The sequence below is a fragment of the Pogona vitticeps genome, chromosome 6, assembly GCF_051106095.1.
Source record: "Pogona vitticeps strain Pit_001003342236 chromosome 6, PviZW2.1, whole genome shotgun sequence".
Lineage (NCBI taxonomy): Eukaryota > Metazoa > Chordata > Lepidosauria > Squamata > Agamidae > Pogona > Pogona vitticeps.
The window spans coordinates 10784543-10807190 of record NC_135788.1 but is presented as its reverse complement, the minus strand read 5'-3'; the positions used below and the strand labels follow the sequence as shown (position 1 = coordinate 10807190).

Below are 22648 nucleotides of genomic sequence, written 5' to 3'. Positions count from 1 at the left end.
TCCATCTTCTCAGATGGTGAAGTGTTTTCTTTCAGTGTTGACAAGAGCTTTCATTTTAATGAGAAGGACATTAGTGGAAACTACACGAGTTGGCAATTGTGCAAAATTGCAAGATCTGCTTGCTCTCTTTGCACAAACCTCTGAAAGTTTAGAAACATTAAGAGGGGGTGTTTACATTTTGACCCATCTGCCAGGGCTTCTATAGTGGCTGTGTGTGAATGTACCTGGTGACACAAACAGAAAAGACACTTGTTTTGTGAAGAGATCTTATGAGCAAATGGCAGAAATGTCCGTGAAAAAACACACTTCTTTGTCTTTTTGCTAAAGGCAAAAAAATCTCACAGGCCTATGTATGTCAGCAATTTTTACATTGTTTTAAATTTGGGGGAGGGGAGAGAGTGTGCCTTTGGTTAAGAATGAATAAATTTCCAAAAACTTTTAACATCCCTGACTAAAGCTGAGGGAAGTTGCCTCCCAAAAATTGTGTTCTTTTGTGTGATGTATGAGCAGATGAATAATGAGCTAGGACTTCTATACTCAGAGTCCTATTTGTCATTTAGGTCAATGTAAGTGCACAGATGTAAAATGCAGATGTGAATTGCTGCTAATTAATGGGTAGCCAGTTGTGTTCCTTGCCTGCACCAAGTCCTGGTTGGTGCACAGTGAGGATACAAACGGTGACTTGTTAACAAGTAGCAATTTGCTGCTGCCATTTATGCTGTTGCATTTAATGTCGGTGTAAATGACCAACAGGATTCTGTATAAAAATAGTAGATCAATTCCATCACAACTTAAACATTAGAGGATCAAATATAAAATGGTGTATGTCTGGAGTTTTGGACCTGAACATATTCCATTCTGCAGGAAAGCAGCTATATGCTTATGGCCCATGAGGAAGAGTCATGCCTCTAGCTAAGACATGCCTTTACCAACAGTGGGTCCTGGATCTCGTTAGATGGCAAGTCCCACCATCTCCAGACAACACAGCCAGTTGCTGGGAATGATGGGAGTTGGTTCCCTAGGTGTAGGTGATCCTCAAAGTTGGGAAAGGCAGTTGTAGCCCCTCTTCTTATCCCTTGGTGGCCATCCCATTGGTAGAGGCTCCCAAGGGTCTGGATGGAGCAGTTCACCGAGGTGTGCCATGCTGTCTTTTAGTTGCCAGGAAGATTCTGCTATCAAAGCTTATACTCCAGCACTAACCTGAAACCATTCCCTCTGGCAAGGCCTCCTTAATTAGTTTCTTTAAAGCATCTTCTTCGGTGTTATATTTAATTTCTAACAATTCTTGATGATTACCTAGAAATCAAAGCCACTGATGAGTCACTTTGTTTTCCCTTTGTTTCCTCTTCCTGTCTTACTGATAACAACCCTTGGGAAACGTATTAATTTTCATTATATATAAACCATTCTCGGTGTGTGTTTTTGCAGTGAGGTGGGTGCTTATTTTTAATCCATCCTTTCACTGACTGCAGTTCTGGCAGACATTCAGAAGCAAAACTTCCTGATCACTATAGTTCATCATCTTAATGACTGCCCCATTATCTTCTTCCAGATGTCTCATGCAGCCACGAGTGCCTTCTGTCGTTCTATTAAGCTGCAGTGTGAGCTTTATCCTTCTAGAGAAGTTGCTATCTGTTTGGACCCTTACTGTGGACTTGGGTTTGTCCTTTGGTGCCTCTGTAGGTAAGTTTCTCTTTCCAGGCTGTGATCGAACATGTCTTTTTGGTCGTTCAAGTATCATTTCTGCTGAAACATGCCTGAAAGTGTGAGCATGTGAACTTACCACAGAGGAAAAAGACACAAGCTGAGAACCAACCAGTTCCTAAAGGATGTGATAACAAGTGTTTCAGAGAAAACAGGGTGAATTAGAGGCTCTAGAAGAAACTGGCTGGTTTTGATTTCAACATGTTCACTCAGTGTCTTCTTCCTGTCTTGTGGGCATTAAGGCAGTGGGGCAGCAGCATCTGTGACCCCTCCATTTCATCTAGTTCCCAGGATCTCTCCCGGGGCTACTGAATTCTCTTTTGATATGGCTGTATTAAAGAGGAGTGATTTGTCTCCTCCTCCTCCTGCTTCATGAGGTCTTTGAAATAACGGGAAACATTCAAAAATGTGGAAAGAGATGAGAGATCTGGCAGCTACAGAGTTGGAAAATAGGAGCTCTGTTCTGTTTTCCTGATGAATGTCTGCAGTAGGAGGGAGGCAGACGTTTGATGGAAAACTTCAGTACCGTATAAAAATATTTCATAAAAAGAGAAGAAATCAGTTGAATAATTACATCCATTGGTTTTAGAACCTAAAATTTAACTTTTACAGCCCGAGAAATTTCAACCAGTTCACACCAGTAGTGTGAAAGACTTGCTACTTCAGAAAGATTGAACCGCCTCTATCAGCTACATATTAGTGTCTTTTTTCAAAGGCTCTGAGAATAATGTAAAGAATATCTCCCACCCCATCACAATGTGTCCATGCTTTGTACAACTAGCATGGAGTGAACCCTCTGTGCTTTGTTTCACATCTTTGTGACTGCTATGAAAATAGCAACAAAGGCTTCTTTGTTGTGGAGAGAGACTGTTTGTAAGGAAACTTTCTCCCAGCTTCTTATGCACAGAGAATGCAGGGGCGTGTTGGTTGCTGATTATCTCAAATCATTCGTTAATCAGTATTCAGTTCTGAAACAATGCCAAACTTGGTACTATTCTGCCTGTTCAAACTGTCCACGATAACACAGTATACTTCTGTGTTATGTATGCAAAGATGATATAAACATGAGCTCATCTACTCCAGGAGCTCTTTCCGTCTTTCACCCCACCATACTCTTTACCCTACCCACTTTTCAGCTCTCTTAAGCCTCTTAGTAACCTTTCGCTCATGAAACACATCTAAAGTAAACTTAAATTTGTGTTAACATCAGACACTCAGGCATTGCTGCTTTATATAGTTTTGGTATTGGTGCCTCAGTGTTTCTACAACAGTGCAGGGAGTGATTGAACCCCATCCTATCTGAGGTTTCAATCTAGGCCCAAGCAGTGAAAGAAAAAGACAAACAAAGAAAAAAAAACTTAACAGTTTATCCATGTTGTAGATGCTATGAAGTTATGCTGGCCTGCTCCACCGTGATGTCCCAGAATGCAACATTCTGAGACTTACAAACCATTAAGGGAAACCTCCCTGGAGCATGGAGCCGGCCTCTTGGTGAGTCTCGAGTGTATTGCGTGGTTTTTGCAAAGTTTTGTGTTTTATTTTATGTCCCAAAGGGTATAAAATAATAATGAAAAGAAACCTTGCAAAGCAGAGCAATAGACCTCTTGTCGAACATTCTCTTCGTTCCTATCAATTGGCCACATGCTCCAGCAAGATTCCCTTGGGATCTTTGTCAAAGACTGATGCATTCTGGGCACAACAACAGTCAGGCCAACGTGAGTTCACTGACGCTTGTCTCCTCAATGTGTAAAGGCTGGGTTCCATTGTGATGTGATAATCTCTTAATAATTTCATTTAAGTAGCTGCTAAATGTATTCATGAAGGCTTTCACGGCCGGGATCTAATGGTTGTTGTGGGTTTTTTGGCCGTGTTCTGAAGGTTGTTCTTCCTAACGTTTCGCCAGTCTCTGTGGTCAGCATCTTCAGAGGGCAGCACTCCAACTGAGCTCCAACCAAGACAGACCAGAGCACAGAGTGCCGTCCTCTGAAGATGCCGGCCACAGAGGCTGGCGAATCGATAGGAAGAACAACCTTCAGAACACAGCGAAAGAGCCCGAAAAACCCACAACAACCAGCTGCTAAATTCTTTTTGTTTTGAGTCCTCTAAAATGACTTGAATATGTTATGCTGCCTTCAGAGAGTCTCACCAGGCACTGACTTAGATGTGTTTCTTGCAACAGGTGAACGTCTTTTTACCCAATCCAGTCGTCAGTTATTTTAGCTCTATTCCATTGTTGAGGTTTAGCTTATTTCAATTTCAAAACTGGATGGATGCTGCTGCTTTACTTTACCCTGTTGTTCTTTGTCATGTCTTAGCAGTGTTCCGCTATTCTCAAACAGCCTTTGGACTCAAGAGTGAGGAATAAATGTTTATTATACAGTATATGTCTTTTATTTGTTTGTTTACTTGACTGGAAAGTAAATGTTCCAGTGGTAAGCCTGTCTCCTAAATTTGAATGAACCTACAAAAATGAGCATTGTCACTACAGGAGAGAAGGGTTTTAAACTCAGTGGCAGAGCACATGCTTCGTACACAAGAGGTCCCAGATTCAGTGTCTGGGTGTCCAGGTAGAGCTGGCAAAGAACTCTTTACCTACCTGGAGGGCAATCGCTACACAGTGAAAACAACTCTGAATTCCTCTGTATAAGAGAATTTCCCATCTTCTTAATATGTTGAGCATTCTTGGGGGACCTTTGTTGTCCAGATATTGACAACTTTCTGATCCCACCGTCCCTCCCCATTGGCTAAATGCCTCGGTCGGATGGGAATAAGAGTTCACTTGGGGGACCAGAGCCTTCCCTGCCCAGATTTAGAGGCCTTGGTCTTACCCAGTCACTACCTTCTGTTTCCTTTCTACCTGAACTCCGTTCTGGTCACCCAGGGTCAATTTACCTTATGAACGTAACATCCTGTTGACAAGAAAGGTTTGTCCTGTCAGACATGTGTGCAGTTTGGTTATTCATATACTTGCAGCTCACAGCTGAACTCAACTGAATGAATCAGCCCAGATCCTATTGAATTTTTCTGCAAAGATAACACAAATTGGTGTCAACCACAGCAGCAAATTGCTGCAAGTTAAGAAGTGAGCCTAGGCATTCACTGTTGTGCAGATTTTGGGCTAGGTTAAGGCAAGGTGATTTGAAGCTGGCTCTGTCATACCTCAAGTATGGTGGGTCATTTATTCTACTGTGTATGTGGTCATCAAGTATTGTGTGTATAGGGAGGAGGGGAAGGGAATGAGATCCTGTAGTAAAAAGTACTACCGGTAAGTTAGATTGGAGCAAAGGAAGGTGATTGGATGTAAGGCAGGCATACAAGTATTTGTTGTGCAGGCCTAGTAATGAGTAAAAGTAGCTCCCCAGAACCTCAAAGAGAGAACCTTTCCATCGCTTGTAATTAAAATAGGAAATAGTGGGAATTGGATCTGGGACTATCTCTCCTCAGAAGGTGCTCTGTCACTGAGGTGCGGTTCCTCTTGTAAAGCCACCTCTTGATTATCAGAGTTACCACATAAGAAATTCGGCAAAAGGGACCGATAGCTTACTTGAGCTGTCTGCTTAAACCCATGCCTTAGATATGTGGAAGTTGCTCAGTCAGGAGGTAGCCATTGATGGCAGCAGCAGGCAAGCACAAGTGTCACTGAAACTGCATAAAATAACTTCCTTTTTTCCATTTGCCACTTTCTGGTCTCACAAGATAGATTTCCAGGTGTGTGTTTTAACGAATCTTGTATCTTTGCAGCGTTTATTCGGGACACCAGTCTATTTTGATTCCTCCCTCAGAACTGGAGACCACGCCTGCTCTCTGGCTCCTGGCTGTGAGTCAGTACAAAGTGAGAGACACCTTCTGCTCCTATTCTGTCATGGAACTTTGTACAAAGGGTCTTGGTTCACAAACAGAATCTCTCAAGGTAAGGAAGTGAAGTGTTCTCTCTTCCGTTCTCCTTTCCCCTCACTTTTCCTTCTCCGTGTGTTATTCCGTTCTGTAGCACTATTGTGTCGCCTCCTGTTTGAGTCAGAATGCATTCATTGAAAAGAAATGAATCGGAGAGTAAGAGAAATCTCCAGCAGAGTCAGTGGAATCCCTCTTTCTAAAAAGCCTTTTCACTTGCTGTTCTTTGGTTATTTCCAGCAGGCAGGACCGCAACGTAAATTTACACCGGGATGCTTACTTTTGCAGTTTATCATTTGCTATTCATATAAGCAGATTTTCTGTTGTTCACCATCTATTTTACCATATACCTCTGTGAGTTTATGTAGCCTGCATGAGGCCTGCTGAGAATGTGATCCCTCGGGTGGGGCGGAGTGAGTCTTACCTGTGAGCTGGGGAGAAAGGTGTAAAGATAGTGCTTCTAGCCAGGATCCAGCAAGGGTTTCTTTGAGTTGACCATAGGCAAGAACCTCATACCATGGCCTATCCTGATGTCTGTTATACATCCAGATATAACAGAACTATAGGCATGAAAATGTGGCTTTTACCATGACAGTCCTATTTGCGGCCCTCTGTTTATCCCAGTTCCCACACTGAATAATGGAACAGGTGCTTCTATGGAGAGAGTTGTAGACCTGTCCACCCCAGAAGGTTTGCATGCTTCCTTCTTGTACACACATGCACACACTTATACAGTGGTGCCTCACTTAATGGCAATAATCCGTTCCAGGAAAATCGCCGTTAAGCGAAACATCGTAAAGTGAAAATAAAAAGCCAATTGAAATGCATTGAAAACCTTTCAATGCGTTCCAATGGGCTTAAAACTCATCGTCCAGCGAAGATCCTCCATACGGCGGCCATTTTCACAGCCTGTATAGCGAGGAATCCGTCCCTAAACACAGCGGGGAGCCATTTTATTTACCCGGCAGCCATTTTGAAACCGCCGATCAGCTGTTGGAAAATCATCGTTTTGTGAAGATTCGGTTCCCGAAGCAGGGAACCGATCATTGCAAAGAGAAATTCCCCCATTTAGACCATCGTTTTGCGATCGCAATTGCGATCGCAAAAAGATCATCATAAAGCGGATTCGTCGTAATGCGGGCAATCGTAAAGTGAGGCACCACTGTAGTTTGGAGTCATTAAGCAGATCTTTCCTTTCTTTGAATGCAGTCCTTGACTGACAAAGATGACCAAGAGACTACTCCTACCATTTGGGATGTTGGAAATTACTCAAGATTTATCATTCGCCCATTCTGATTTTTTTTTAACAACATGGGCCTCTATCCACTCTGGTGTAACTTGGTTCTTCCCTCACTCTGTACCTTGTAGGTCTTTTTCTTTTTCTTTCTTTTTACTCTTCCCTTGATAACCCATAACTAGCAGACCAGTTCTGCTGACAAGATTATTGTCAGATAGCAAAAGGACATCTCTGCCAGCAAGAGAGAGGTTTCTGCTAAATTCTAATGCACTACAGCCAATGTATCTTTTATTTATATTTATTTATTTGTTTGATTTGTATCTCGCCTATCTGGTCTATACAACCACTCTAGAAGTTAGGCGTGTAAAGGCATCTGTCTTTTCTTTTAATCCCTGCTACTTTAAAAAAATATGTATAATTTGTTCTGCTGACATTTAGTAATTTTATTAGATTTGTTAACTATTTTATTTCACATTTCTATAGCTTTTTTAAAATAAAAATTGTAAACCATCATGATCTTTGTTAAAGCAGATAAGACAAGCACAGAGGTTCCACACAAAAAAGGTCTCTCATCAATCAGTTACTAAATAGTAGTTTATATCATCAAACCTTTTGCAGTAGGCTTTTGGCATTCTTTAAACCTGATTACATGCAAAAAGGTAAGCAAGCCAACTAACTCCCCAATCAGGAAGGCAGGTGGTAATAGAGAAACGGTGCCAGATAAACTTTGAAATCAGGACAAGAAATATGGTCTTGGAGGAAAGGAGCTTGCAAGAAGGGTGTCAACTTAAATCCAAAATAGGAGCCATTCTGCAACTCATTCACCGTGCTGCTTGGAAAACTTTGCTTCTCCTCCCCCACCCATCTCTCTCTCTCTCTCTCTCTCTCTCTCTCTCTCTCTCTCTCTCTCTCTCTCTCTCTGTGTTGCAGTGCCCTGTTGTTGAGCCCTAGAAAAGGGGGCAACTGTTCCAAGATCTTAACATTCTGGTAAACAAAAAGAAACTGAGGAGTCTGCTGGGGAGTGCTAGTTATGTGCAATGGGGATAATGGGTGGGGTTCCCACCAAAAACAGAGCACTCAGCTCTAGAACATTCTGAGGCCTGGCTCTGTGCAGACACAAATCCAATTGTGTGATCCACAGAGACCACAATGGAGAATTGCAGCTTTGTTGTTGTTTAGTCATTAAGTCGTGTCCGACTCTTCGTGACCCCATGGACCTCAGCATACCAGGCCCTCCTGTCTTCCACTGCCTCCTGGAGTTTGGTCAAATTCAGGTTGGTCGCTTCGATGACACTGTCCAACCATCTCGTCCTCTGTCGTCCCCTTCTCCTCTTGCCTTCTCACTTTTCCAACATCAGGGTCTTTTCCAGGGAGTCTTCTCATCTCATGAGATGGCCAAAATATTGGAGCCTCAGCTTCAGGATATGTCCTTCCAGGGAGTTCTGCAGGCACTCTGTCCATCAAATCTGCTTCCTTAAATATGTTCTTCACTTCCACTGTGTATTCATAAGGGATTTTGTTTAGATCATACCTGACTAGCCCAGTGGTTTTTCCTACTTTCTCCAGTTTAAGCCTGAGTTTTTAAATAAGCTGATGATCAAAGCCACAATGAGCTCCAGGTCTTGTTTTTGCTGACTGTATAGAGCTTCTCCATCTCTAGCTGCAGAGAACATAATCAATCCGATTTTGGTATTGCCCATATGGTGATGTCCATGTGTACAGTCGCCTCTTGTGTTGTTGGAAAACATCTGGTTTGTGTTGACCAGCTTGTTCTCTTGACAAAACTCTATTAGCCTTTGCCCTGCTTCGTTTTGAACTCCAAGGCCAAACTTACCTGTTGTTCCTTTTATCTCCTGACTCCCTACTTTAGCATTCCTATCCCCTATAATGAGAAGAACATCTTTCTTTGGTGTCAGTTTTAGAAGGTGTTGTAAGTCTTCATAGAATTGGTCAATTATAGCCTCTACAGCATCGATGGTTGGTGCATAAACTTGGATGACTGTGATGTTGAAAGGTCTGCCTTGGGTTCGTATTGAAATCATTCTATCATTTTTGAGTTTGTATCCCAGTACAGCTTTTCCCACTCTTCTGTTGACTATGAGGGCTGCTCCATTTCTTCTATGGGATTCTTGCCCACAATAGTAGATATAATAATCATCTGAATTGAATTTGCCCATTCCCGTCCATTTTAGTTCACTGATACCCAGGATGTCAATGTTTATTCTTGCCATCTCCTGTTTGACCACCTCCAGCTTACCAAGGTTCATAGATCTTACATTCCAGGTTCCTATGCAGTATTTTTCTTTGCAGCATTGGACTTTCCTTTCACTTCCAGGCGCGTCCACAGCTGAGCGTCCTTTCAGCTTTGGCCCAACCACTTCATTAGCTCTGGAGCTACTTGCACTTGTCCTCCTCTCTTCCTCAGTAGCATGTTGGACGCCTTCCGACCTGAGGGTCCCATCTTCCAGCGTCATATCTTTTAGCCTTTTGTTTCTGTTCATGGAGTTTTCTTGGCAAAGATACTGGAGTGGCTTGCCAGTTCCTGCTCCAGGTGGATCGCATTTAGTCAGAACCCTCCACTATGACGTACCCGTCTTGGGTGTCCCTGCATGGCATAGCCCATAGCTTCTCTGAATTACTCAAGACCCTTTGCCATGACAAGGCAGCAATCCATGAAGGGAATTCTAGATCTAGATGCATTCTAAATAGCTGCTTCTCTGAAATTCTTTCCCTTCTTGACAAGGCAGCAATCCGTGAATGGGAAATTGCAGCTACACTATGGTATACAGTATTTTAATTTAGCACATGTTGTTTGCTGATTAGATTTGCACCCTGTCAAAATGAAATTAGTGGTTCAGGTTACAGTTTAGGTTTATGTGATTGCATTTGGGAAGGCCTCAGAGTGGTGCGCTCGCTTGTCTGGTGCAGTTTTATGGACTGTATTTTTATAGACTGTATTCAAAGTGACTCTTTTTATTTACAAGCCTGCCCTGTTTTGTGGGTTCAGGGCAACTTTCAGCATTTTTTTCAGTATCCACAACCCAGTTTGAATGTTCAAAAAGACCAGGGATGAACACTTCCCCCTCTGTTCTGCTTCCTCATCTCATGACTTCTTCATGTTTACAGGGAAGTTATGCACAGAATAAGTAAGTGCGTTTAAAGGAGCATAATTGTTGAGCCCCTTGTGACTGGGAACGCTACCACATCAAGGTAAGCTTCCTGATCACAAGGAGCTTTATGACTGCCTTTTATCCATCCAAAGCTGTCATCTCTCCAGCGCAGATCTTCGTGATTAACATAGGGATGTAGCAAATGGAAGGAACAAAGCTAAATTGTGAAGTCCCTCTTTCCTTCATCGTTCACAGCTCTTGAATGTCCAGATGAGTTTAGATGTGTCTCTAAATACCTCATAATTTTTAAGGATTAGTTTAAGGAATCAAAGCAAACTTAAAATGATAAAATCCTAACCACTTCCTAAAGTTTAACATCATACTGTACTGAATACACTTGGTTTTGTTGGCTTGGAAGCTAAACCGGCTTTGGCCTGGTCTGTACTTGGATGGAAGACCCTTAGGGAAGACCAAGGATACATATATAGGAAGAGAATGGAATCCTGGCTGGAACCTTGGATAACTTCTGCCACTGTGAGATGACACTGCTGGGCTATACAGGCCAATGATAACTCAGTATGAGGCAACTGTGACCCTATTATTGACTGTACTTATCATAATACAGACTTTGTTCTTTTACATTTCACATCCTTGCTCCAATTCAGAGTCCAGGCAGGGGAATAAATTATCTGAATAGGTTAGACCCATCACCCCATTTGATATTTCTTTTTCTGCTCAAATACAAACAATAACCTGACGAAACATCAATACTACTGGGATATAATTTGCATTTGCACTGTCTTTTCAGGCAAGGGGACTGGACCTCTCAAGAGTGCGGACATGTGTGGTTGTGGCAGAAGAACGGCCCAGAATAGCTCTAACACAGTCTTTCTCAAAGCTTTTTAAGGACCTGGGCCTACACCCCCGGGCTGTCAGCACGTCATTTGGCTGCAGAGTTAACCTGGCTATCTGTTTACAGGTGAGGCAGAATCTTCAGAACAGCACTGCTTGTAAGAGAACGGCTGTGTTTCACACAAGACAGCTTGGTTAACCAAATGCATGTGGCACTTAACGTTCCTTTTCCATATTGCAAGAAATATTCTCTCTTTTTTTCCTATGTTTTTGTTAATCAACCTTTTCCATAAAGCCTTCACATCACATTTAATAGCATTTATTCTGCCCTGGACTTGGGATGTGAAACAGCAAAATTAGAGTTACTAAATTTATAACTTCTGAAGTCGAACTTCTTAATGTGGTCATCGTTCTTCTCTCTAGTACATTACGTGTAATATCTCCAATTGATTTCTTCTTATTTGTAGAATAGTGAATGGATATGGACATGCGACTTACACATATAATATGAATAAATTGATTTAAAATCAGTTTCATTTCTTTTATCACTTTGGTTGCCTGTATCAAAGATAGTTTAAATGTCTATATTGGAGTGAAGGGCCATTTTTCAGGGTTTCTGGCTAAAAAATAGGTTTAACTAAACAATAGGGTTGTGGTTTTTTTTTCTTTTTTTAACATCATTCCTGTTGATTGATGTTGTGTGAGAGAAAGGTTATTCATAAAGAAAGTAATAAAGCCTCTGAATAAAATGTTCCTGGGGAGAATGGGAATGGAGGTCCAACACCATTTTCTAATGCTACCTTATGTCCAGCTTTTTTCATTTTCCTGTGTAACAGGGATTTCAATGTTTTGGAAGTTTTTCCTGTGCTTTATTGCTATTTATTTTAAGTTGTTCAGACTATATTGAATCTATATCTGTTAGCTGTTGGTGGTGTTCTCCTTAAACCCTTTAAACGTCACATTCCAGGCCCAAATAATTCAGGAAGAATATATGGTACAGTTTTTACCTCAGATAAATCACTTCAGAATGCATGTGGACCTCATAAAAGAATTATAATTATAAAGGAGTTTTGCATTCTTTATAAAGGTTTTAATAGTGATCCATAGTGATCTAGAATTGAGTCTACTATACCTGGTGCTGATGTTTTTTTTTCTTATCAAAGTTCTCATTAATTTGTGATCAAGATCTTTAATCCAGAGCAATAAGAAAAGTGTTGGAGTTTGTAACATAGTGGAATATTTAGAGCGGGTCAGGATCATCTCTAACGCATGGGCTGCGAGTTTTCTCTCTTTGCTTTAGCTGTGTTTTAAAACAGTACAATGTTGTGCTGCCAAAAGAAGATCGAGACTAAGAAAGGGAACTAGAAAACACTGTAAATGCTATGTTGCTGGAGGCTAAGACCAAGGTCACCTGTAATGTTGCATTCCTGATTAGTATATATGAATCTGAGAGATGTTAAATGGAAGAGTGTTGATAGGGGGAAATGGATTCATTTGAAATGTAGAATTGGAGGAGAACCTTATGGGTGTTGTGTAATGTGAGAAAGACAAATATGTAGGTTCTAGATCAAATCAAGCCTGGACTCTCACTAGAAGCTCACACAACTAACATGAAATGATCGTACTTTGGACACACCATGAGATGGATTGACTCAGTAAAAGAAGTCTTGTTTCTGCAAGACATGAGCTGGGTTTTTAATTCGACCTATGGTCTGACTCATTTACCAGAATCCTCTTGTGTAAAGTTTTATCAGTCATTAAATTTTTTTTATTCTCCCCCCTCCCTCCTCCCAGGTTTAAGGTTCCCTTAGAATCTGTTTTGACCTGGAGAAAACATTTAGTGTATTGGGGCTGGGAGCCTTCAATGCCTTAAAATCATCACCACTAATCCCTCCAGCAGCAGGACTGTCAGCAGCAGATTTTGGACATTAAAGGCTCCCCCTGTGCTTATCACCTCAAGGGCTTCCCCAGATCAAAAGAGTCCCAAGGGAATCTCAAAACCTGCAGGGTGAGGGATGGAATAGACAGGAAACTTCTAATGTCTAGTAAAAGCCAGTGGCTGATGACATCATCCGCTTGCACAGGCATAATTTTATGTAAGAGGATTTTTGCCACTATAAGACAGCTCTCTATATTTCATTGTAATTAATCATCTGGATGTAGGAGCCCGGAAAAATTAGTGAGTGTTAGGGAATCCACCAAAGATAGAAATTCTGCTGGTTATTATTCAAATCATTCAGTATGTTCACATTTTAAATCTGCAAGATTTCTAACACTTGAGTCTGAAGTTGCACAGTTAATAGCTTGGCTCAGAGATTTCCTTTGCATAAACCTCATTTTCACTTTAAAAATATTTTTATATTAATGAGCCTACCCACACTAGTGAGAACACTAGTTGATGAGAAAATGCATTGTTCTAGCCATACCCACTGGGTATCCTTCCACTGAGGTAGATATTTCTGGCTGTAATTAGGTATTTTTTCTTGATACACTTTTGAATGCCTACTAGAACAGTTCCTTTCTCTGAGAGGCAATGACAAATAGGATGAATTAGCCTATTAATTGAAGTTGAAGACTTTTTACTATGGAAACAATATTGCTATTGTGGCAAAACTGTATTGCACATCACGATTCTCTGCAGAAGTAGTTCATGGCTGAAGGAAGGAATGAGACTGTTGTGGCATACTGCCCCATGCACTGCAAAGAACATCTTAAATCTGTCACAGTGTAGATGTACCACCAGCTACTGCTCCCTTCTAACAGTCTCTTTCAAAAATGATTGATGCCCAGAATGCTGTGTAAATCAAAGAAGGTAGATTTTTAAAAAAAGCTGTAGGTTACCATCATTATCCCAGAGCTAAGTGCGTCATGCGTATTAAATGTTGTTCATCAACTTGGGTGCATGTACATGGATAGATCTCCATATGTGTAGGATGCTACATTTACCCTCTTATACCCTTAGTGGCAGAGTCTGCAAAAGTTACTTCTTTGGAATACAGCTCCCAGAATCAAATAACCAGCATGATCAGTTATTAGAGAAACAAGGTCTCTTAAGTTCTGGTTTCTTAAGAGCAAGGATAGGACAGACATCTGCTTGTAATGCTAGATGTTCTGCCAGCCCCAACAAAGAACTGTTGGCTACATGGACCAGTGATCTTCCTCAGTGTAAGGTGGAGCTATTGCAACCAACAACCTTACTCCCTATACACCTGTGCCGAACCTCTGGTTTCTCCACTGAGGAGACACGACTTACAAATATGAAACGTATTCAGACGAATTGTCCATGTATGTGTCAGCTTTGCATCTTGGAAAACAGAATGTGGCCATTCTTTGATAAGCGTGCATATTTGATAAACATACAATATTTGATAGACATAATGGTGAAGAAGAAGAGATAAAAAAGAAACATAAAGTTAGACAGGTACTTTGAGCAAATTATAGAATTACATCGCTTGTATTATCAAAAGCCATTCCTTACAGCCTTCCATGCTGGTCACTACAAGTAAAATATACGTGTGCATGTTTTTGTGTGTTGTGTAGGAGGGTGGGCTTAAGTCTTTTACCTAGAGCTTCCCTTTTCTGAATGAGTTGGGTCACCTGATCTTCTTTGTGAAAAATAATACAAAGCTAGGATATTACCCCCTCCTCCTCCTCCTCATTCCTTTCCTGCTGGAGACTGAGCAACATGATAGTTATTCTGACATTGCAAGAGGTAGTGCAAGAAAGTTACATTGTGCTGTATCCAAACTACTCACTAAAGTTTTTCAGCGAAGAGAAATAGTATATGTTGTTGTTTGTTTACTGGCAAACAATGGAGATATAAGAAAGTGATTTTGTACTATTAGCACAAGTTGGTTAGATTACTTAAATGTTGTAATATTTCAATTATTTTTAAATTTCTCTATCTCCTGTGATTCCTTGTAAGTTATTTATTTCAGTCAGATCATTAGTAAGCAGATAAGTTTTCCGAAAGGTATAATTCCCAGTATTATCAGTCTCACCTGTAATGTGTGCATTTCAAGAATATACTGGGACACAACTTTGCTTTATATAAAGAGCTAGCCACAGAAGTCCAGTCCCTTTCAGCTTCATATACATTGGCTGCCTAATTATTTATAGCCAAGACACTGTGGGGGATGTGGTGGCACTTCGGTGCAAGGTCAGAAGACCAGCCATTGTAAGATCAAATCCCCGCAACGGAGTGAGCTCCCGTCGCTTGTCCCAGCTCCTAGCAGTTCGAAAGCATGCAAATGCGAGTAGATAAATAGTTATCACCACAGAAGAAAGGTCACGGCGTTCCGTGTCTAGTCGCGCTAGCCACATGACCACGGAAACTGTCTTTGGACAAACGCTGGCTCTATGGCTTGGAAATGGGGATGAGCACCGCCCCCTAGAGTCGGACATAATTGGACTAAATGTCCAGGGGAACCTTTACCTAAGATAAGGTGACTGATGTGTGGCTCAATGAATCAGAGAATTTTAAAGGTTTTGCTGCCTTTTTATCTATATTCTTGTGTTATTCTGTGCTGTGAAGTTGGAACTGACTTATAGCAACCCTAGTAGGGCTTTCAAGGTAAGTGAGATATTTGTGTGGTTTTACCACTCCCCCCCCCCCCCCAGTGAGCTCCCATGGCTGAGTGAAGATTCAGATCCAGACTGCCTGAGCCCTAATCCATCATGCTATCCACTACACCACACAGGGTATCCTTTATCTATATGCAGGCTTCCATTTCAGATTTGTAGGAGTGAACAGAAGGCAGGGAGGGGACCAGCCGTAAGGGATTGAGACTTACCCCATTTAACACAGTGGGGATTTGCTTCTGATTATAAATGTCTAGGATAACCCAATGTGGTACAGTAGACAGAGTGAATAAACAGCAACTTCTTAAATATCTTGCTTACCTTGAAAATCCTATTAAGGTCACTGTACATCAATTCCAACTTGATGGCACAGAAGACTCATAGAAATGTCTAGACATTAAAACTGAAATACACCAGACTGGTCTGCCACAAGCTAGCTGGCCATATTATGATGAAGCAGTGAACAGCGAGTTGACTCAGGCTGTGCTTCCATCGACCATGTGAATCAGATATTCCTAGCTTTTGCCACCTGCTGATGACCTAAAGGTGAGGACATGCTGTAACAGTAAATACAATGAGTATTTTGCAGATTGCTTTGGAGAAATTAAAACTGTGGAGAACAGAGTCCTCTGCCTCATGATTGAGTTACCATCGTTATGGCTGTGTTCGGGCTATATGAATCCATCAAAGGGGAGGAGAGATTCCTACATGTTGAAAATTAGCAGGTCAGGGAGGAAAAGTGCACAAGAGCATCTTCCCCTAATACTTAACTATAATCTGAGGGAATTTCTAGGATGAAGGATTACTCAAGTACATAGAGCCTCCACCTTCAGCCTTGGAAGGTACCGTTCAGGCATGGAGTTTCCGCTCTATTGAGAACTCGGCCACATTGTCCATGCAAACTTTTTATCATAGTGGGATCTTGCTAATGCCAGAAAAAGATCTATGCCCCTTTCAAGAACTAATTTTGTCAAAGAGCACACTGAAAAGGGAGAGGTTGTCAATCATGCCTCATTTTCCAAAATTACTGGCCAGAAATACTATACAGCTACAGACTTGGCACATAATCATTTCACATCATCTGGGAATTACACATGGTTCTTTCTGGGAGCACTGCTTGCTAACCCCATAACCTATTGTGTTGTTGATGATACTCCAAAATATTTGGTACATATTTCATTTTCAGCTTGCATTTAAAATACAGCAATCTAGGAGGTGAATGTGGAAGACTTTCTCCATGTGACTGAATTATTCTATAATTTAATTGTGCTTCTCTTTTCATTACTGGAAGGGGGCTGTAATTTATTCAGTAGTATCAGCAGGTTGAACTTCTTTCTAGATGGGGGGAGGGAATAGTAAGTAAATGTCTGTTTTCCACAACAGAAGAGTGGTCAAGGACAGTTGTTCCCAATCTTAGATCCCCATATGTTCTTGATTTGGGAACCACTGCTGTAGGGGAACAAGTAGTTTGTAGTTGTTTGTACCTGTATTGTTATATAGTTGTTGCAAAATGAGTGAAATGTTCAGAAACCTCTTAGTGTAATTAACTTGGATTTTAAGCTACTTAAGATTGTGATTCCCCAAAACTCTATTAAACAAATTCTTTTATATATGTATATAAAATAATTTGTTTATCATGATACAGTGATGATTTTGTCTTTAATAGAGTTTTGGGGAATCACAATCTTTAAGTAGCTTAAAATGTGGATTTCTGTCCATTCTGTCTTTGGAAAATTCAGTGCTCTGGCCTTTTCAAGTACAAGTCATTCACGTCTTTGTACCGAGACTGAGAAATTCAGTCATCACAGTCATTACCTAGCTAAAGTCAGAAAGTATGATCAAAACAATGACTCGTATAGGAACAGAAGGGAATTGGGTCATTGCCAAAGTAGGCAGCTCTCAGAGAGAAAAGGAAAGACTTTTCAAATATAGTAGTATTAGAGTGAAAAGTGTCTCAGCCTGTGTTTCCATGTCTCTAGGAAGTCTGGGAAATGGTGAGAGAAGCTGTAGTGTTTCCTTTATGTTGTACTTGAACACTGGAACGAGTTTTTGGATCACACTGTCCACTAACAATATCGTCTATACTGTCTCTTAAATGGCTTCACTCTGTTTGTCACAGTTTAGCAAGTCTATTGCTGTCTCTTCTGTTTGCTGTACTAAAATGTTGACACCTCATTTTTGTTTTTTCATTTTAAACCTTTAAATAGTATAATGGCTTAATTTGTAAGATTTCTGTATTTGACATGGTTTTTCCTTTTATTTTACCCCCTGCTTTTTGCATTATCCTCTTTTTATTTTCCTCCCAACTTCCATTCCACCCTCAATCCTTTTTTTTATGATTATTATTTTCCATGTATTACCGTCTTTCCTTTCCCCCGTTTCCCTCCTATTCCTGCTGCTGTAGCCACACAGGCTGGGGAAACTGGCCGAGCAGGTAGGGGATTTTTGTGTTCCCTAAAATACAAACTTTTCCACTCCTAACAGTGGGACAGACTAGATGGGAGTCTGGAGATCGTTTGCATTTGCAGGGGTGCATGTTGTCAAATGTATGCATATTTTTAAAAGTGTGCATTTAAAAACCACCTGGTTTTTCCTGCACTATTCACATGTTTCAGTGCTGGCATTTGTGTAGGAAGAGAATGAGAAATTAGACTATCCTAATGATCTGGCTTCATCAAAAATGAGCCATCCTTTCATCAACACACTTTGAAGTTTAAAAAACACCAACAATGATCAGGTTTAACTCTTAATGATCAAACTGTTGCAGTCAATTTTTACAAATTGATTCTGGGCAACTATGAAAACATTGCTTAAGATAATATTTATAGATCAACTCTTCCCACCCTCTAATAACAAGGCTTGAAATAAGGTTCTCCACTCAGTGCTAGTCTGTTACACTGCTGAGTTTACTAGCACACTGAAAACTCTGCCTTCTACGCCAGCTAGATAGGACTTGTGTTCTTGTGTTGGCTTTAATAACAAGCTGAAGTGGCAAATGCGCATGTTACCTTTCCTGTAACTTTCTCTTACTGTGTTGGTGGTGCGATGCTGATCTATGTTTAAGAAGTGTTACTTGTTTAGATGTCTCTTGCCTTCTTCAGTATGGAATCTGTACAAAAGGACACACGGAGAAAATAAAGTCTAAGAAAACACTGCAGAAACTTAAAGGAATGTTAGTGTTCCTTCTTGGTAACGCCCGCTGTGTGCTGGTTAGCCATCCTCTTCTCCCTTTTTGTGTATCGGTATGACATCCTAAGTCGTTGTATTGACACAGCAATTATTCCCTCCTGTTCCAGTCTTGGAAGTGACTGTATGTACACCTAACAAGGAGTCAATCACAGTTTTGTGACTAGTGTGCCTCTAAATATACCTCTTTTTTTTTCCTCCCACAAATGTATCTTCTTTTGCTTGTGTTTAGGCAGACATTGTACACTAAAACATCCACAAACAATGCCACATGGTTGTTGTTTGTTAGTGTAGGAACCTCCAAAGCTGACATTATAGCATATCCTGAAACTAGTTAGAAAACAATGTGGTTAGATGCATCTGGTTAGAACACAAGCGAGCTATTCTGAGCTTCAGTGTACAGAATTCAGGATGAGCACAAGTTTCCTGTTTGGCAGCCAGGTGCATAGCAGACTCTTCGAGGAGAAATCCATGAGAAAGTGCCTTTGCAGGAGCTGAAGCAAGGAAAAAGAAAAGAATGTTGTGATCTTAAGTTGCTGGAGGAGGCGAAAAAGGTGGAAGCATTTACTAGATGAAGCACAGCGAACAAGCTGTTTATGTTAGAAGATTTCACCCCCAAAATGAGGGAACTAAATGCTTTTAAAAATTCAATGTGATAATCTTAAAAGGAACAGAATAACTACTTATGCTTCTACACTCTGTATCTGTTAATATCCCATATCTTGCTCTTTAACACCATCAGTGTTGAATACACCCTCTGCATGTGTGTCTCAACAGATCCATGCTTTCCACTTGACTGCTTGCTTCTGCCATTTCCAACTGTGTGTCTTCAGATCTTGCCTTTGTTTCTGTTTTGCCAATGTGAATATCTTTCACTTGTTTTACTTTTAATAACACACACACAATTGTGTTATTATATATTTGTAAAGAACATGCTAATGAGTATGCCGTGGAAGGTATTAGATTGACTTTCTCCCTGATACTAATGTAATCATTGTTTTTACCATTACCGTGTGAGTTTTCATAGTGAACATTGATGGTAAGTAGAAGGTGGAGTACTTGTTCTGAGCAAACTATTAACTGAAATACTTTCTTTTCCAGGGAACCTCTGGGCCAGATCCAACCACTGTATATGTTGACATGAGGGCCCTTAGACATGACAGGTATGGTTTTTGTTTTATTCATAACTAGATGGCAAACCTAAATGTCATAATTTAACAATGTACTATGAAAAGAAGAATTTCCATTTACTGGTCCTAAACCTCCTGCTATTCAGCTTCAGATAACCCCAGGAATGTATTCAAGTATTATCAAAAAAATAGAGGGAAAGTTTCTTACTATGCAACATCTCTATATTCATGCATGCATGCGATTTGTGTTGAGGCACTACTCTTGACAGTTACAATACATATAACAGAAAACAAAAATAAAGATTAAAACATTAAAAGCAAAAACAATAACCCTAACAAAAAATGGCATAATGATGTCCATTTCTACCCTGTGTCTCAGTTACCTTTTTTTCCTAAGTTCAAAACTCCAAACGAGTGTACCTCTCCTTATGTTGGGATTTCGCCAGACCCTTAGTAAATTGGATCTAGTAATTTTGGCTCTGCCGTTTCTGTTTGAAAGGGGCATAAAGGTGAGTGTAGAAAGGGGAGGAGCCAGCCCTACCAGTAGGCAAGGCGAGGGCGCCGCCTCAGGTAGGAGATGTGGGTAGGAGGTGCACAGGAAGGTGGCATCAAATTGTTAAAAGAATGTATTATCTATATTTATTAATTGAAATGTTTATAGATCCTTTTGTTATATACAGAAGAATGCGTAATGCACTCTGAGGCAACACAACAAATTTAAATAATGCAACAACAACACAAAGCGATGCCTCAAACATGCTGCCTTACCCTAATTGAAAGCCGTCAGTTGCTGAGCCAAACAGAAATGCCTCTTCACTAGAAGATGAGCAATATACTAGCTGCCAAGAACATAGGACCTCAGGAAGCTGTCATGTACTGCGTCTGACCATAGGTCCATCTAGCTTAGTACAGACAGCTCTGACTGGCAGCATTCTTTCCTTACCGTCACCCCTGGAGATCCTTGTTAATCTCCTATGTTGATGCAAGGCAGGGGCCAGACAAGATGGACTGTGTTTGGCTGGATATGGTGGTACCACGGTAGTAATCTCTTCTCCCTGGGGCAAGACATAGCCTCCTGCCTTCAGGTGTGGTCAGTGATGAACTAGCAATTAATTCGGGGGGGTCAAAGGTGTGCACGGAGTGGCAAGGAGCAAAATCCTCTTATCCTTTGCTTCGGAAAGCAAAATATTTTGTCCAGGGACCTGCAAAGAGCCTTACATTTGGTAAAACCCCATTTTTCAAATACAGTCCATCTTGTCTGGCGCCTGTTCCATTGTAATAAGAGAGATCTAAAGGCATTTTGCAGGGTTAGTTAGTTAGTTAGTTTTTTAATGTGGAAGACCAAGTCAGTAGAGCTACTGGCAGCATTAAACAGGTCCCTTCAGGGCTCCTCTGTCTACTGATCTCTCCAAATCTCTTTTGGGCAGAGGGCACTCTTTACGACCTACTGTGTGGCATGTTCCACTTAGTACTGTGTTGCTTCTTCCTTTTTTTTTCTCCCCAGCACATCCATCCAGCTAACACTTTTATTGGATTTTAAATTATGTGCTGAATTCAGCAAAATGCATTAGGCCGTGTTGGAGAGTGTTAAATATGCAACAAGCTACTCAGGGCTCTGGCCTAGAATCCAATGAGTTGCTCACTAGGTTAGTCGGGCAGGAGAGCTATGTTGGTTTTTCCTCTCCCACTCTGCCCATGAAAACGGAAGAATGTTAGAAGCACATTCGTGCTAGCGAAAAGAAGCTGCCGCCTTGTAAAATTGACTTCTAGAGAAAAACACCCAAGGGTGTTGGATCTCATTCATTGGTTGTGGTATAATTAGAAATCTGTGTTTTACTGAAGGCAAACAAAAAGGGCATGCAAATTAGACCACTTCCTCTGAACAGTAATTTAATTAACGACATCATCCAGATAGCAAAGCTTTTTCAAACAGAAGAAAGTTCTTGTTTTATTATAAAAACAATTATGTAGAGCATTTCAGCATATATTGGAATTAGTGGTGAGTGAATCCCCTCTCAACTCAGTTCCGTGTGGAATTGTGCTCAGCAAACAGAATTGATTCTCCCAAATTTGGAAAATTGCTTTTTTTTCTACCCTAAGCCTAAGAGGCCATGGGCTTGAGCCTCCAAGAGCTGATCAGGGAGACCGAGGACAGGAGATTTTGGAGAGCAAACATCCATAGAGTTGCCATTGGTAGGCAACTCTGTGGACAACAACAAACTCTTAAGCTTAGTTCTGGAATTTGATCCTATTATACAAGAGAGACAGCAGAAGATGGTCCAAAAGAGCTGTGACACCCTTACTGCTGCCGTTTTCTGGACTGCAAAAATCAGCACGAGGAGCCCTGGATCTTGTCATATCTCAGGCACCTGAGACTGCCTTAGTTGCCTTGAGGAAACAACATCCTTCATATCGTTCTGTTGTCCCCAATCAATTACCCACTCCTGGCAGGGGTCAGGATGACAAGCCTCTGCTAGGTCAGAGAGTGACCAATCCATTGCGGAGAACAGAGTGATAGGAAGCCTCCGTGGAGCTGGCGGCGGCAGGGAAATCATGAGTGGCCAGTCCCTCATTATTTCCACCTGTGCAGGGAAATTCGTATACAGATACGAATACCCCCATCTCTAGTTTCTATCAAAGCTAACGAATGTTGGGGGAAGCATCCTATGGTTCTGTATCACAGTTGAGCATCATTGACTGGCTGATGTTGTGTTACAAAAGAGATAATATGATATCTTAAATTTTGCTAGAGATAATTTTAAACTATGGATAAACAATTGGCTGTCTTAGAATTTAGTTCAAAATGCTAGTAGTTCTCAACTCAGTCTCAAGAGATCCATTAAGTCCAAACATTCTTCCCCAAACCATATACCTCATCTACTTTGTGTTGCATGAACTGTTTATGAACAGAGGGTTCCATATGAGAACAGAATCAAACGCTTGCTTTACGTATACAC

At 40.9% G+C, this 22648-nt stretch overlaps 1 protein-coding gene across 4 annotated transcripts in view; it reads left to right on the top strand.

Moving 5' to 3' along the window:
• DIP2C (DIP2 acetate--CoA ligase C (putative)) overlaps nucleotides 1–22648 on the top strand; it is a 308258-nt gene that overhangs the window by 271492 nt on the left and 14118 nt on the right. For all 4 annotated transcript variants that reach the window (XM_073002910.2, XM_073002909.2, XM_073002908.2 and 1 more), the window contains 4 exons: nucleotides 1553–1683; nucleotides 5446–5614; nucleotides 10751–10921; nucleotides 19663–19724. In XM_073002910.2, the coding sequence (XP_072859011.1) occupies nucleotides 1553–1683; nucleotides 5446–5614; nucleotides 10751–10921; nucleotides 19663–19724 (533 nt within the window). The remainder of the gene's footprint in view (nucleotides 1–1552; nucleotides 1684–5445; nucleotides 5615–10750; nucleotides 10922–19662; nucleotides 19725–22648) is intronic.